Source organism: Crotalus tigris, unplaced genomic scaffold (assembly GCF_016545835.1).
Source record: "Crotalus tigris isolate CLP2741 ecotype Arizona unplaced genomic scaffold, ASM1654583v1 scf7180000018693.663989, whole genome shotgun sequence".
In the NCBI taxonomy this organism is placed as follows: Eukaryota; Metazoa; Chordata; class Lepidosauria; order Squamata; family Viperidae; genus Crotalus; species Crotalus tigris.
The window spans coordinates 583,481-596,058 of record NW_024097152.1 but is presented as its reverse complement, the minus strand read 5'-3'; the positions used below and the strand labels follow the sequence as shown (position 1 = coordinate 596,058).

At 43.5% G+C, this 12,578-nt stretch overlaps 1 protein-coding gene across 1 annotated transcript in view; it reads left to right on the top strand.

Moving 5' to 3' along the window:
* Positions 1-12,578, top strand: part of TBL3 (transducin beta like 3) — a 56,431-nt gene that overhangs the window by 15,001 nt on the left and 28,852 nt on the right. The window contains exons 2-11 of the mRNA XM_039355583.1: positions 2,062-2,113; positions 2,212-2,307; positions 2,879-2,926; positions 3,417-3,558; positions 3,736-3,820; positions 4,763-4,933; positions 5,655-5,730; positions 6,473-6,569; positions 7,075-7,283; positions 9,094-9,235. Coding sequence (XP_039211517.1) covers positions 2,062-2,113; positions 2,212-2,307; positions 2,879-2,926; positions 3,417-3,558; positions 3,736-3,820; positions 4,763-4,933; positions 5,655-5,730; positions 6,473-6,569; positions 7,075-7,283; positions 9,094-9,235 — 1,118 coding nt within the window. The remainder of the gene's footprint in view (positions 1-2,061; positions 2,114-2,211; positions 2,308-2,878; positions 2,927-3,416; positions 3,559-3,735; positions 3,821-4,762; positions 4,934-5,654; positions 5,731-6,472; positions 6,570-7,074; positions 7,284-9,093; positions 9,236-12,578) is intronic.

Genomic DNA, 12,578 nt, shown 5'->3' with positions numbered 1-12,578 from the left:
TGCTATTAAGGCCTGCCTCATGGTGATTTGTGTAAATACTTCTGCACATTAATTGCGTCTGCAGATAATAGACCAGTGACCCTCTTTAAGGTGAGCCATCTCCTCTAGAGGAAGGAGGAGACTGAGGTCCATCTGAAGGGATGCGCTGAGGAATTTGCAAATTTTCTGGAAGACAAAATTGCTCGGTATGGTTGCTGGTCTGGTGGAAGCCCTGGGGCAGATTCTTGTCCTGTTATCTGGGAACAACTTGACCCTGTTACTCCTGAGGAAGTGGATAGGCTCTTAGGTATTTAGTATGCGTGCAAGCACCTGTATTTTAGATCCATGTCCTACCCGGGAGATGACATGCAGATAGACTCTGGTGGTGATTAATGCTTCCTTATAGCAGGTGTAATGCCCCAGCACTTTAAGGAGGCTGCAGTCCACCCTCTTCTCAAGAAGCCATCACTGGATCCCATTCTGTTGGATAATTTCCAACCTGTCTCCAATCTTCCTTGGATGAAATGGATTATCTAGACCCTTACGAGTCAGGATTCAGGTCTGGATATGGGACAGAAACAGCATTGGTCATGCTTTTTGATGATCTCTGATGGGAGTGGGTGGGGGTAGCACATCCATCCTGGCTCTGCTTGACCTCTCAGTGGCTTTCGATATCATCGACCATGGTATCCTCCTGGAGCGACTTACAGGGTTGGGAGTGGGGGGCTTTGAGCTGTCCTGGTTCACTTCCTTCCTCTGTGGCCGTTCTCAGTCAGTGTTAATAGGAGGCGAGAGATCCAGCCTTCGCCCACTCTTTTGCAGGATCCCACAGGGCTCAGTACTCTCTCTGCTCCTATTCAACATCTACATGAAGCCATTGGATAAGATCATCCGTCATCATGGATTGAGGTATCATCAACATGCTGTTGATACTCAGCTGTATATCTCAGCTTGGGCTGAGTTAAGCAATGCTGTGACCTCCCTCCCTCTCGCAGCTTGGAGGCTGTTAGGGGCTGGATGGGAAGCAACGGGTTGAAACTGAACCCTGGCAAGACCGAGTGGCACTGGGTTTGGGGTTCTTTGGTCCATCCACCTGAGCCATGAGGGGGGAGGCAAGGAATGTTGCTGGTCCCGTCCCCTAAGAAGATACATCTGGTGGGACCCAGAAGGGCCTTCTCCGTGGTGGCATGTTCCTCCCTCTGGAACCTCCCTCCGGAAATTAGACTGGCCCCCACTCTGACACTCTTTTGGAAGGCCCTGAAGACCTGACTCTGCCAGCGGGCCCGGGGAACCCAGAGCGGGATGGAGCCCATTAAATGGCTGGTATGAGTGTGTGTTGTCGCTTGGGTGGGGGGTTATTTTATTTTTTATTTCTTTTATATTGTGTTTTTATTATTTCCTATAAGCCGCCGAGTCGCCGTGAGCGAGTAGACAGCAATATAAATTTTCCAAATAAATAAATATATTTGAGGTTATTTCTGACAAAGAAGGCTATAGAGGACCTGCAAGTCAATCTCTGTGTCACTTGTAGTGAATCACTAAAAGCTCCTGAATCCTACTTATTGTTTGTTTTAATTAAAATATTTGTTTAAGAGGGGAGGGAATAGATGGGTTCTGCTGTTGAGAATTGCCACTTTTCTTTCTCATACACACTAGCTAGCATATATCACTAAATACCATTATTCCATTGCAGCAGTATACACATTTCAGGCATTTTGCTGGTAAGAAAAAGAGAAGTCATAAATTATCTTTATCACTTCGCCATAAAGCAGCTGAATGCTGCTACAGTCTCATGGTTTTTAGCCATTTTTCAGAAGCAGATGGCAAAGGCAGAGGCAATCCGACATATCCAACTGGTGAGATAAGGTCACACGTGGGGAAGGAAAGTGCAGGATCGAGAGTGGGTTGTGTTGATACTACACATGGGTAGTATGATTCTTTGCATTTTACCTTTATAAATCATTTATAGCTCAAATTAAAAGACTAGACCTTTCACTGCTATTTGGTTCTGCTTCTGTGTAACTATGCTGTAATTGTTAACATGATACAGTAATATCTGAATTATCTCTGGTAATCTTTCAGTTATGCCGTATTCAGGAAAATTGAGTCTTTTTACACAGGAGGACCCATTCAGGTAATAATCAACCCAAATTTACCTTTACTACTAGTTGCATTTATTACGTATGACCATCATTTGCTGAAAAACTACTGTGCTCTCTGTTTCTGGCCTAGGTTACTCAAGCTGGGGATTATATGTTTTGTGCCTGCGGGAGCAAGGTCAATATAGTGGATATTGAAACAGGAGACATCATACACAGCATTGAACAGGTACTAAGACAGGCCTTCCCCTAACCAGCGTCTATCCAGCCAAGATGTATATTGCAGGGATGCTGAAAATGCACTTAAGCCTCCAATTCAAGCCTTCCTTTTGTCATGAATTCCAAAGGTCCCTTCATGGGAGTATCTTTTTTTTTCCAGCTTCACCATTCCATTTATATTATGGAAGTGATAGTCCAGTTTTGGAAGTTGTACTTAACTGAGAAAATGCTACTATTGTGCAGTTAGACAATTGAACAATCCAGTAAATAAATAAATGTGACACTGGAATGGAATCATCAAATGGGGGAAATGAAGGCGGTGGTGCGGTACGATGGCTTACGTAGATTATAGAATAACTAGAACAATTTATGCTACATAATGATCAAAAGTAATTACTTTATAAATTCTGCTTGAAGAGATATTCACTGTAGGTAGCACAAGTATAAATATAAAACAAACCAATTAAAAATATAAATTATCAATTACTTTAATAGACATAATACTTGAAAATACAGTTACTGTTTAATTAGAACAATGATGCAAATAAGTCATCTGATGGTTCTTCCTCTCTTTGCTTCAGGATGATGAAACAGAGATTACAGTATTTGCCCTCAGCAATGATGATGAGGTAGGTGATCACAGAACTGCAGGGGATTCTTCTAGCATCGGGGCAAGAAGCTGGTCCCATAATACGAATGGAATCGTGCAAAGCCAGCTGGCTTCCCAAGAGAGATTGCCTCAGCAGCACTGGAACCATTTTACATTCTATATACCCCAAGGGACAACAGCCTGGGCTCTTCCTTCCTGATTTACGCGTGCTTATTTACATGTGTAAAAATATAAAATCAAGCTATTATTTAAAAATATGTCTAGGTTTAGACAAAAACTTTATACTGAGGGAAAAAAATCAAGAGAAATTAAGCATCTCATCAGTTGATAGTTCTATACTGTGTTATACATATACCTTTTATTACTTGAATTGCTGTTATCAAAAATGCATTTTTCGTAGCATACAGGCGTTGATTTTGTTTTTTTATTAACAGAACTGAAACTCATTTCAAATTTCATATGAGAAATGAAAACGTATTTTTCTTTTTATTTTTCTTCTGTTGCATTAGATCTTGGTAACAGGAAGCCAAGCGCTACTGCTGAAGCAATGGGACTGGCTAGGAAATAAGTGCACCCGCACATGGAAGGCTGTGCATACAGCTCCTGTGGCCAGCATGACCTTTGACCTCTCGTCCACTTTGTTAGCCACAGGTATGGCCTGACCCTGAGCAGACAGCTGGAATCAGAGCAAGCCCCCTGCCTTTCTGGCAGGGATAATCTCTGTGGGAAGCTTAGCCCCTGAGGGCTTGCTTTCTTTGCAGCTGACCCTTGCAGGCTGCTCAGCGCTTGTCTGACTTTTTTGCCACGACTCTTCCTTGCTCCCTCTAGGTGGCTGTGATAGCACCATCAAGATCTGGGACATTCCCCGGCAGTACTGCACCCACAACCTGAAAGGCTCCTCGGGGGTTGTTCAGTAAGGAAGCCTCCTTTTGATTCCCTCTTTGCAGTGGGGAAGTTTAGTCTGGGGAATTTGGGAATTCTTAATAAATGGGTGGGAAATTATTTTTTTCTCAGCATCATCTGGCTACTTGCAGTAGATGTAAGGCCACTTCTGTACTGCTGTTTTAATTATTTTATAAAGACATTTGCTGTCACTCACAAACACAGATAGTAATGCCTTCTGCTCTCTCTCTCCTCCTGCGTGAGAATCATTCCAGGAGTGAATGTAAATCCATTCTGCAATGCGGGGTGATGCTGTCATAGCTCTGGGTGCTTTGTAAGGTTATTCATGCAGGGAATCAGGTTCCTTCTGGGAACCTAGAGGGTGTGTTGTAAGGAAAAGGAAGCTGAGAGGAAAACAAAGAGGTACATTTTGCTTACCTCTCAAGTGAGAATGAGTGAAGGGAGACAATTCATCTTAGCTTCATGTCTTTCTTACTTCTAAGTGGAAACCTAGCTCCATCCACAGAGTAGCCCTCCTCCTGCTCTTCCCCAGCCATCCCATGAGGGCAGCTTAAATACAAGATAGAAGGTCCTGAATGTGATGCGTAGTGGAATCTCCGTTTTTCCATTTATTTGTTTGTTGGATATTCTGCCTTTCATTTTAAAACACCAGGTGATGTACTAACTAGATTCTTCTTCCTCTCTCCCTCTGATTTTCCCCACAACAACCACCCTGTGCGATGGGTTGGGTTGAGAAAGAGTGACTGGCCCAAAGTCACCCATTCCATTCCCAGCCCAAGGGAGGAGTAGAACTCACAGTAACCCACTTTCTAGTCTGGCACCTTTAACCACTAAGCAAACTGGCTCTTTTCCGCATGAGAAGCCATTTTAGACCTTGTGCAGCTGACTAGGAGAAAGAGTTGTGTTGCTATCCTTGAAGAGAGAGAACTTTTCTGGTTTGTCTCTTTGCCAGCCTCGTCAAGTTCCACCCGGACAGCTCTCAGCCTCAGCTGTTCTCCTCCTCTATGGACAACAGCATCCGGCTTTGGGATCTGAAGTCCAGCCGGTGTGTCAGCCAGCTGGACAACCACTACAGCTTAGTCACCTCTCTTTCCTTCTGCCCAGACAGTGAGACCCTCATCAGGTGAGAATCCTTTCTTGAAAGGGACCAGTTTGGCTGTCTTTTGACATTTGAGCAGCCTTGCAGGTGAATGTGCTTCTCACTTTTCCAATAGCTGATGGCCTTGTAACCTTGCCTGTTGTTCCCATTTCACAGTCAGGGTCTGAGTAATATGCTGTGACACAAAATCAATTAAATGGTTTCATACAGGAAATGCCATCATTGAAGGCTAGAGGAGGTGAAATGCAAATGCTAAAATTGAGCGAAAGCAAATGGAATTAAAAGAGAACAAAAGTGAAAGATGAAAGTGTTTTCCACTGCATGCTGTTATGGGAATAGAACACATAAAGGATTTCAATTCTGATTTGTGCTTAGGCAACAATATAAGATGTCTGATTGATCCCTCTGAGTCTTTCGTCCTATAGTACAGTACGGGCATTGTGACAGTTCTATACTCTCAGTGAGACTTTCAAATCGCAACATAGACACTATTTTGTTGTTATATTTATAACTGCACTCAGTTTCCTACTTGCAAATGTTTGGTAATGATCTTGTACCAGCTGTTTTGTACAGTCGATGGACTAGATTGATTACTTACACTTTGGCACTTGTAGAAAGCCAGCTCTTATCTCAGAATTGTGTGTACCACACACAATTATTATGCAAACCAGAGTAGGATTTCTTGCTTTGACAGAAGGTGTTAGTTCATTCAGCAGTGTTGAGTTTACAGTCTGTTTGATTGCAGTTCTGGCCGTGATAAGATCTGCACCGTATGGGATCTAAAAGCCAAAAAGGTCAAAAGCACCATCCCTGTTTATGAGGTGAAGTACCTTCTATTTTTTGCCTGATTCAGTTATAATGAGCTTTTATAGAAACAGTTTGTGCATCAGTCCCCCCAAAAACAACCCTGGTCTCAATTGTATATTAACCTTTAAAATGCTCTGAATCCAAAATTTTCTAGCTTTTTTGCAAATCTGCCAAGCAAGCCCTTTTTGTTTATATTTTGTTTATATAATATTCACAAGGAGCAGCTATCTGGAGTACCAGTGGGCATCTCATGGTCTCTCATTTATCTAGAAAGACAGCACAGGCCAGAATTTGCCCACTGGCTGCTGACCTCTGCTGCAGTGCCACCTCAGCTCCTTCAGGGACATCCTTGCCTGAACTGCTGCATTTTAAATGAATAAATCAATAGACTTGGGTTTCCTGGCTTCATCCTTTCCAGAAGTCCTCTGTCCCACTTTTTGCCCAGAAAGCTTGAGCGGAGGAGAGTTTTGGCATCCACTGGGAGTTCTTCTTTGTGGGACCATAGATCAGTGGGTGAGCTCTGATGGATAGACTTCTTTCTTCTCCTTATTCTGGTCCCACCCAAAGGGCTTTATTCTGAATCTAAGTGGATTATTTGTTCCCAGTTTACGTAGGGCTTCGAATTCCCAAGCAAACTTTGACACTAGTAACCAAGAGTCAACATTTGTGAACTTCAGCACACTGTGTTAGCAGTTTATATTCTCTTACAACTTTGCTGATCACTGTTCCTCAGACTGACTTCTTCTTCCATCTTAGACTATTGAATCTGTGGTGTTATTACCACAAGAACTGGATTTATCAAACTTGGGTGTGACTAAATCAAGCACTCACTTTCTCACTGCCGGTAGCAAAGGTGAGTCAAGCTTTTATGATGGAGTCCTCGTGCAAGTAGTGGGGAATGAGCCATTGCCTTCTGTCTCTGCTGGCTTTTGCATTGGGATGGTGTTAAGTGTCCCATCCAAGTATGGCTTAGTGGGGATGGGCAGCCATTGGTCTGAAGCAGATCCCCAATATCCCATTTTCAGGATAGAGGGTCATGTACTTCCTGGCATTTTGTTATTTGGAGGGGGTACAAAATGTGAAGTGCTTTGGGAGAGGCTTTAAGAGGTTCAAAGCAGCCACTGCACCCCTCACAAATTCTGAAACCCTAGAAAAAGAGGTGATTTTTAAAGGACAAAATGGGAGTCTTAAAACTCAGAATTATAAGACCCTTAGTGTCTCCAAATCCAACCCCCTGCAGTCTCCTTAACAGTCACTTGGGGTTTGTTTAAATGCAACCATTTCCGGGGGTCTGGGTTTCTAATTTTTCCAGCTCTAGGAGTTATTCAATGACATGTGGTTTGTGTGCTGCCCTTTAGGGATCCTCCGGGTGTGGGATGCATCCACAGCTACCTGCGTGCATAGCCAGTCCCTGCCTCACCTACCAGCAGAGTCCAAAGTGGATGTGATTGGACAGCACAGCCTCATGCATTGCAGTCTAGTGCCAACCAAAAGTGAATTAGTGTCTGTGAACGTTGACCGCAATATCTGCTTGTACGATGCACAGACGCTTGAGCTCAAGAAACAGGTATCCAATTTTATTACTTTCCAAGGAAACAAAGCCATAGACAACATGGTGGAACGGAAAGGCATGCAGCTACATACTGGCCCTAGAAGTATTTATGTGGGCCACTACGTTATTACCAAAAGGTTTTGTGAACATAACAGATACTATGATGTTCAAGACCCTCATCTCCCAGATTGTCCCAAAGATGCTTTTTCATGACTACTTGTTTTGTTTCCCCAATGTACAGATTTGAACATGGCTCACTGCGTTGTACTGCCTATACCACGTTGCTCAGTTTGTGTGTGGGTGTTTTATCCTTGGGGTGGACAATCTTCTGCCTTAGTATATTCTTGGGTTTAAAGTGTACATATATGTTTTGTTGGCTGAAGATCCTCCTGAGCTTTTCCGATATTCTTGCAACATATGGAATGACTACATTGCTTCGGTTATTGTTTTCTGGAGGAGTTCCTGCTGGGTCTTTTTTGGAATTTGATGAAGGCCCACTTGGGATAGCCACAAGTTATGGGGGCTTCCTTGATGTGTTTAGTTCTTTTTCTTTTCCATCTTTGCTGGAAAACACCCAGACACAAACTGAGCAACATGGTATATGCAGTACAATGCAGTGAGCCATGTGCAGATCTGCACATTGGGGAAACAAAACAACCGTTTCATAAATGTATGGCGCAGCATAGGAGAAGAAGCCCGTCAGGACAAGATTCAGCAATTCATCTGCATTTAAAAGACAAAGGCCACTCTTTCGAAGATAGCAAAGTCCACATTTTGGACAGAGAGGACCACTGGTTTGAAAGAGGCCATCTGTGTCAAAATTGAACAGACCTCTCTCAACAGAGGGGGAAGGATATGACATCATCTGTCTTCAGTCTACAACACAGTCCCTTCCACAGTTCCAAGAAGTCTCCACACCCATTTGCACTACTCGGGTGACCCCGATGACACAGATAAGTCTCCAGGTGGCATCAACACGGGTGTTAAACTCACCATGACACATGACGTGTCGTGATGTATCGCAACTTTTTTCGCATTGCCGGAGCTGGGGTGGGCACGGCCTCTGCATGATGCAACCGGCCCGCAGGCTGGCAGTTTGACAACCCTGCTCTAAAAGAATGCAAATGACCAGCTGTCTGCAAAGACTATAAATCCTTCCATTCCCCACCATCCAGTCAGAACTGAAGAAGCTTCTTGGATGAAAAGCAAAATATCTTCAAAGAGAAAAAAAAAAGTCCAGTTGCCTTGTGAAAAAGCACCTTTGGGACAACTATGATTTGAATGACTGAGCATCCCCATAGACATCTCCCAGATTGCACTCAAAGGAACCCTAAGTTAAATAGAAACAGTTTTTTTTTAAAAAAATTAAAAAGGTAAACATTTCCAGCAATCATCAGTTCTTGCAAGAAATTGTATTTGATTTTGAGCGATGATGAGATGTCAAGATTTCAAACCAAATTAAAAAATTATATTATGCCCATGTCTTACAAGTTTTGCGGAGTTCACAGAATTTCTTCCATGCGATCCTTGCTTTACTCTGGCAGGCCACCAGTGCTGCAGATGGTAGACATTGAGTGTGGCACCAAGCTGATCAACAGGATTCCCACTGATTTCAGCAGTCCCATGGCTGGCCTGCCCAGCCCAGCCCAGGGCTTACTTATCCACGTGTGCGCTCAGGTTTCTTTTCTTTCTTCTTACATTCAGCCTTCTCGCAGTTGACAGATTCTTTGGTTCTTATTTCTTACTTATTTACTTATTTGTTAAATTTATATGCTGCTCATGTCACCAATAAGGTGACATTCTGGTTCTTACATTTCTCCCTTAGTTTTCAGGTTATAATGGGGAAGTTCTGGACGTCCGGTTTCTGGGTCCAAAGGACTCGCACATAGTTGTGGCAACCAATAGCCCCCAACTGAAAATATTTGAGTTGTCATCTTCAAACTGCCAGATTCTGCCAGGTCATTCAGGTGAGTGATGGGAAACACCGGCAGTTTCCATCTTTGATCTTTACAGTGTGATTAGTGTGCAACTCAACTTTTTGGCTGATGAAGAAAGAAATCAGCTTAACTCTCCTGGGTCCCACAAGATGTACCTCCTTAGGAGATGGGACTTGCAACATTCCCCGCCTCCTTTTCACCCATTGTACCACTTTAGGATATGGCAATATCCGAGTACCACCAGTCGCCTAGCAAGGTGTCAAAAAGTTGATGACAAAAAGAAAAAAGTGATGAAGTACAGATAGTCCTCGACTTACAACAGTTCACTTAGTGACTGTTTGAAGTTACAATGGCACTGAAAAAAGTACTCCCCAAGCCACAGCCGAGCAAGATGCCTGCCCACCCGGCGGCACTCTTCCTCCTGTTCGAGGTTTTAATAATAATAATAATAATAATAATAATAATAATAATAATAGTAAAGTTGGAAGGGACCTTGGAGGTCATCTAGTCCAACCCCCTGCTCGGGCAGGAAACCCTACACCATTTCAGACAAATGACTGTCCAGTCTCTTCTTAAAAACTTCCAGTGTTGGAGCATTCACCGCTTCTGGAGGCAGGCTGTTCCACTGATTAATTGTTCTAACTGTCAGGAAGTTTCTCCTTAGTTCTAGGTTGCTTCTCTCCTTGATGAGTTTCCACCCGTTGCTTCTTGTCCTGCCTTCAGGTGCTTTGGAGAATAGCTTAATTCCCTCTTCTTTATGGCAGCCCCTGAGATATTGGAACACTGCTATCATGTCCCCCCTTGTCCTTCTCTTTGTTAAACTAGACATACCCAATTCTAGCAACCGTTCCTTATATGTTTTAGCCTCCAGTCCCCTAATCATCTTTGTTGCTCTTCTCTGTACTCTTGTGAGCATTTCTGTTGAGGGTTGAGGGCAGGGTGGGGGGGGGGTGTTTGGTTTTTATTCCCCTCCCTTTGCTGGGTGGTTGCAGCAGGTTTTGGTCACTTCACATGATCCTGGGACACTGTGACCATCATAAATATGAATCAGTTGCCAAGCATCTGAATGTAAATCACAAGAACCTGGAGATGCTGCAACATTCCAAGTGATGGGCGCTTCTTCTGGGTCAGCAGAAGCGCCAGGATCAGTGCTGCTTTCCAGCTGATTGGTGCTTCTTCGGGGCTCAGCAGAAGCACCAGGATCAGTGCTGAGCAACAGCTGGAGCCTGGCGCTGATCCTGGCGCTTCCACTGAGCCCTGACAGTCCCAAAGAAGCGCCGATCAGCTGGAAAGCGGCACTGATCCTGGTGCTTCCGCTGAGCCCTGACAGCCCTGCAGCTCCAGCCGTCTCTTGCTCAGGCTTGTGTGGTGCTGCCACCGGTTCAGCTCATTCCCCTCCCCCACTACCACTTTTCTAGGATGGTCGCGTACCACCTGCCAGGTGCCAATGTACCACAGGTGGTACCCGTACCACTGGTTGAAAAGCCCTGCTTTAGATAACCTGGTCTCAAGCCATGTAGGACTTTAAAGGTGACAACCAGCACCTTGGCAGCCAATGCAACTCCCACATTGGGAGCGACACATAATGTGTCCAAATACAATATGGAGAGATTCTCAAGTAAGAACTCTGATTTGTTCTAAGATCCATTTATTTGTTTTCTTGGCTATCTGTGGTATTCTCAGGAGTCATCTCCAACACCAGAATTCATCTGTACTTAGCAGTTCTTAAAAGTAGGTAAATACAATCTCAGATGAACAGTCATCATTTATTTTACAAAAAAGGCCAAAATGGAGAAGCCGTGTGTAAAGAACTAAGTATACCTTATATTTAATAGCTTGTAGAACCACCTTTAATAGCTTGTAAAACCACAGTGTTTACATGTGCTTCATTGATTTTGAAAAAGCTTTTGATAAAATAAGACACAGCAAACTATTAGAAATCCTGAAACAAGGGGGACTAGATGACAAAGACATCCAAATAATAAAGAATCTGTATTCACATCAGGTAGCAAATGTGAGACTAGGTAAGGACCCACCCCACTTTGCATCTTAAGAAGACAGAACTCTTGGAATATTTCTTCCAACAGGCATCCTTTATTAAGAGAAAATGGTTGCAGGCGTTTCTAGACAGGACCTGGGGCCTAATCCCTATGGTTCAAGGTTTTAAGGGATCCCCAGCAGCCCCAACCCACCCTCTTTCCAGCGACAATCCTAGGCATTACATTTCCACTACCTTTTCCCTCACTGCCCATGGAAGGGAGACTTCAGAGAGGATTAGATGAAAGCTAATGGCCTCATTCTTATGTTTAGTCCTTTTGGTGGTATCCACATCCTGTCACTTTGAAGTGTACCAAAGGAAGTGAGGGCCATAAAGCCCTTTGTTCACCCCCCCTTCCCCTTCATCGTATGACAGAATCCAGAGAGGGCAGAAATGGGGTTTTCCATAGTCGATAACTAGAGATGAAATATAATTGGATTCTGACAGACTAGGCCAAAAATACTCAGCTGATGCAGAAATAAGAAGAGGGGTCAGACAGGGATGTATTCTGTCTCCACTGTTGTTCAATATCTACTCTGAGTCGATCTTCAACAAGGCACTGGAGAACATCGATGCTGGCATCAAAGTAAACGGTGTTTGGATCAACAACTTAAGATATGCTGACGATACAGTTCTGCTTGCCAGTAAGCATGAAGACCTTCAGTTCCTCATCAACAGTCACAGAAATATCTGAAAAATACAGCTTGAAGCTTAACACCTCAAAAACCAAGATCATGGTCATCAGCAAACAACCCGTTAATTTACCACCAATAAATTCAGAAGGAATACCACTAGAAAAAGTTGAAAGGATCACGCACCTCATTTCCAAAGCTGGGACATGACCGTTGAAGTAAAGACAAGGATAGAAAAAGCCCAAACAGCATTCTTCAAAATGAAAAAGGTCTTCTGCAGTCACGGCATAAGCCTAAGACTGAAAATCAGGCTTGTCAGATGCTATATTTTTTTCTATCCTGCTCTATTGAGTAGAGATTAAGTCTGACAGAAGGCCACCTAAAGAGACTAGAAGCATTTGAAATGTGGATTTACAGGCGGCTGATATATATAAGCTGGGTTGACAAGAACAGAAATGCGGTGATAAGCCGCCTGGGAAAGCCAAGGGAAATCAAAACAATTAAAAAATGAAAATTAGAATATTTTGGACATGTGATGCGACACCCAGAAAAATACGGCATATTCCATTTAATCCTCCAGGGAAAGATTGAAGACAAATGAGGTCCAGGCAGAAGAAGAACATTGTGGCTTCAAAATGTAGGAGTGGTTTGGACAAAACTCAGCAGCACTTTTTTGTGCGGCTGCTGATAAAAACAGGATTAC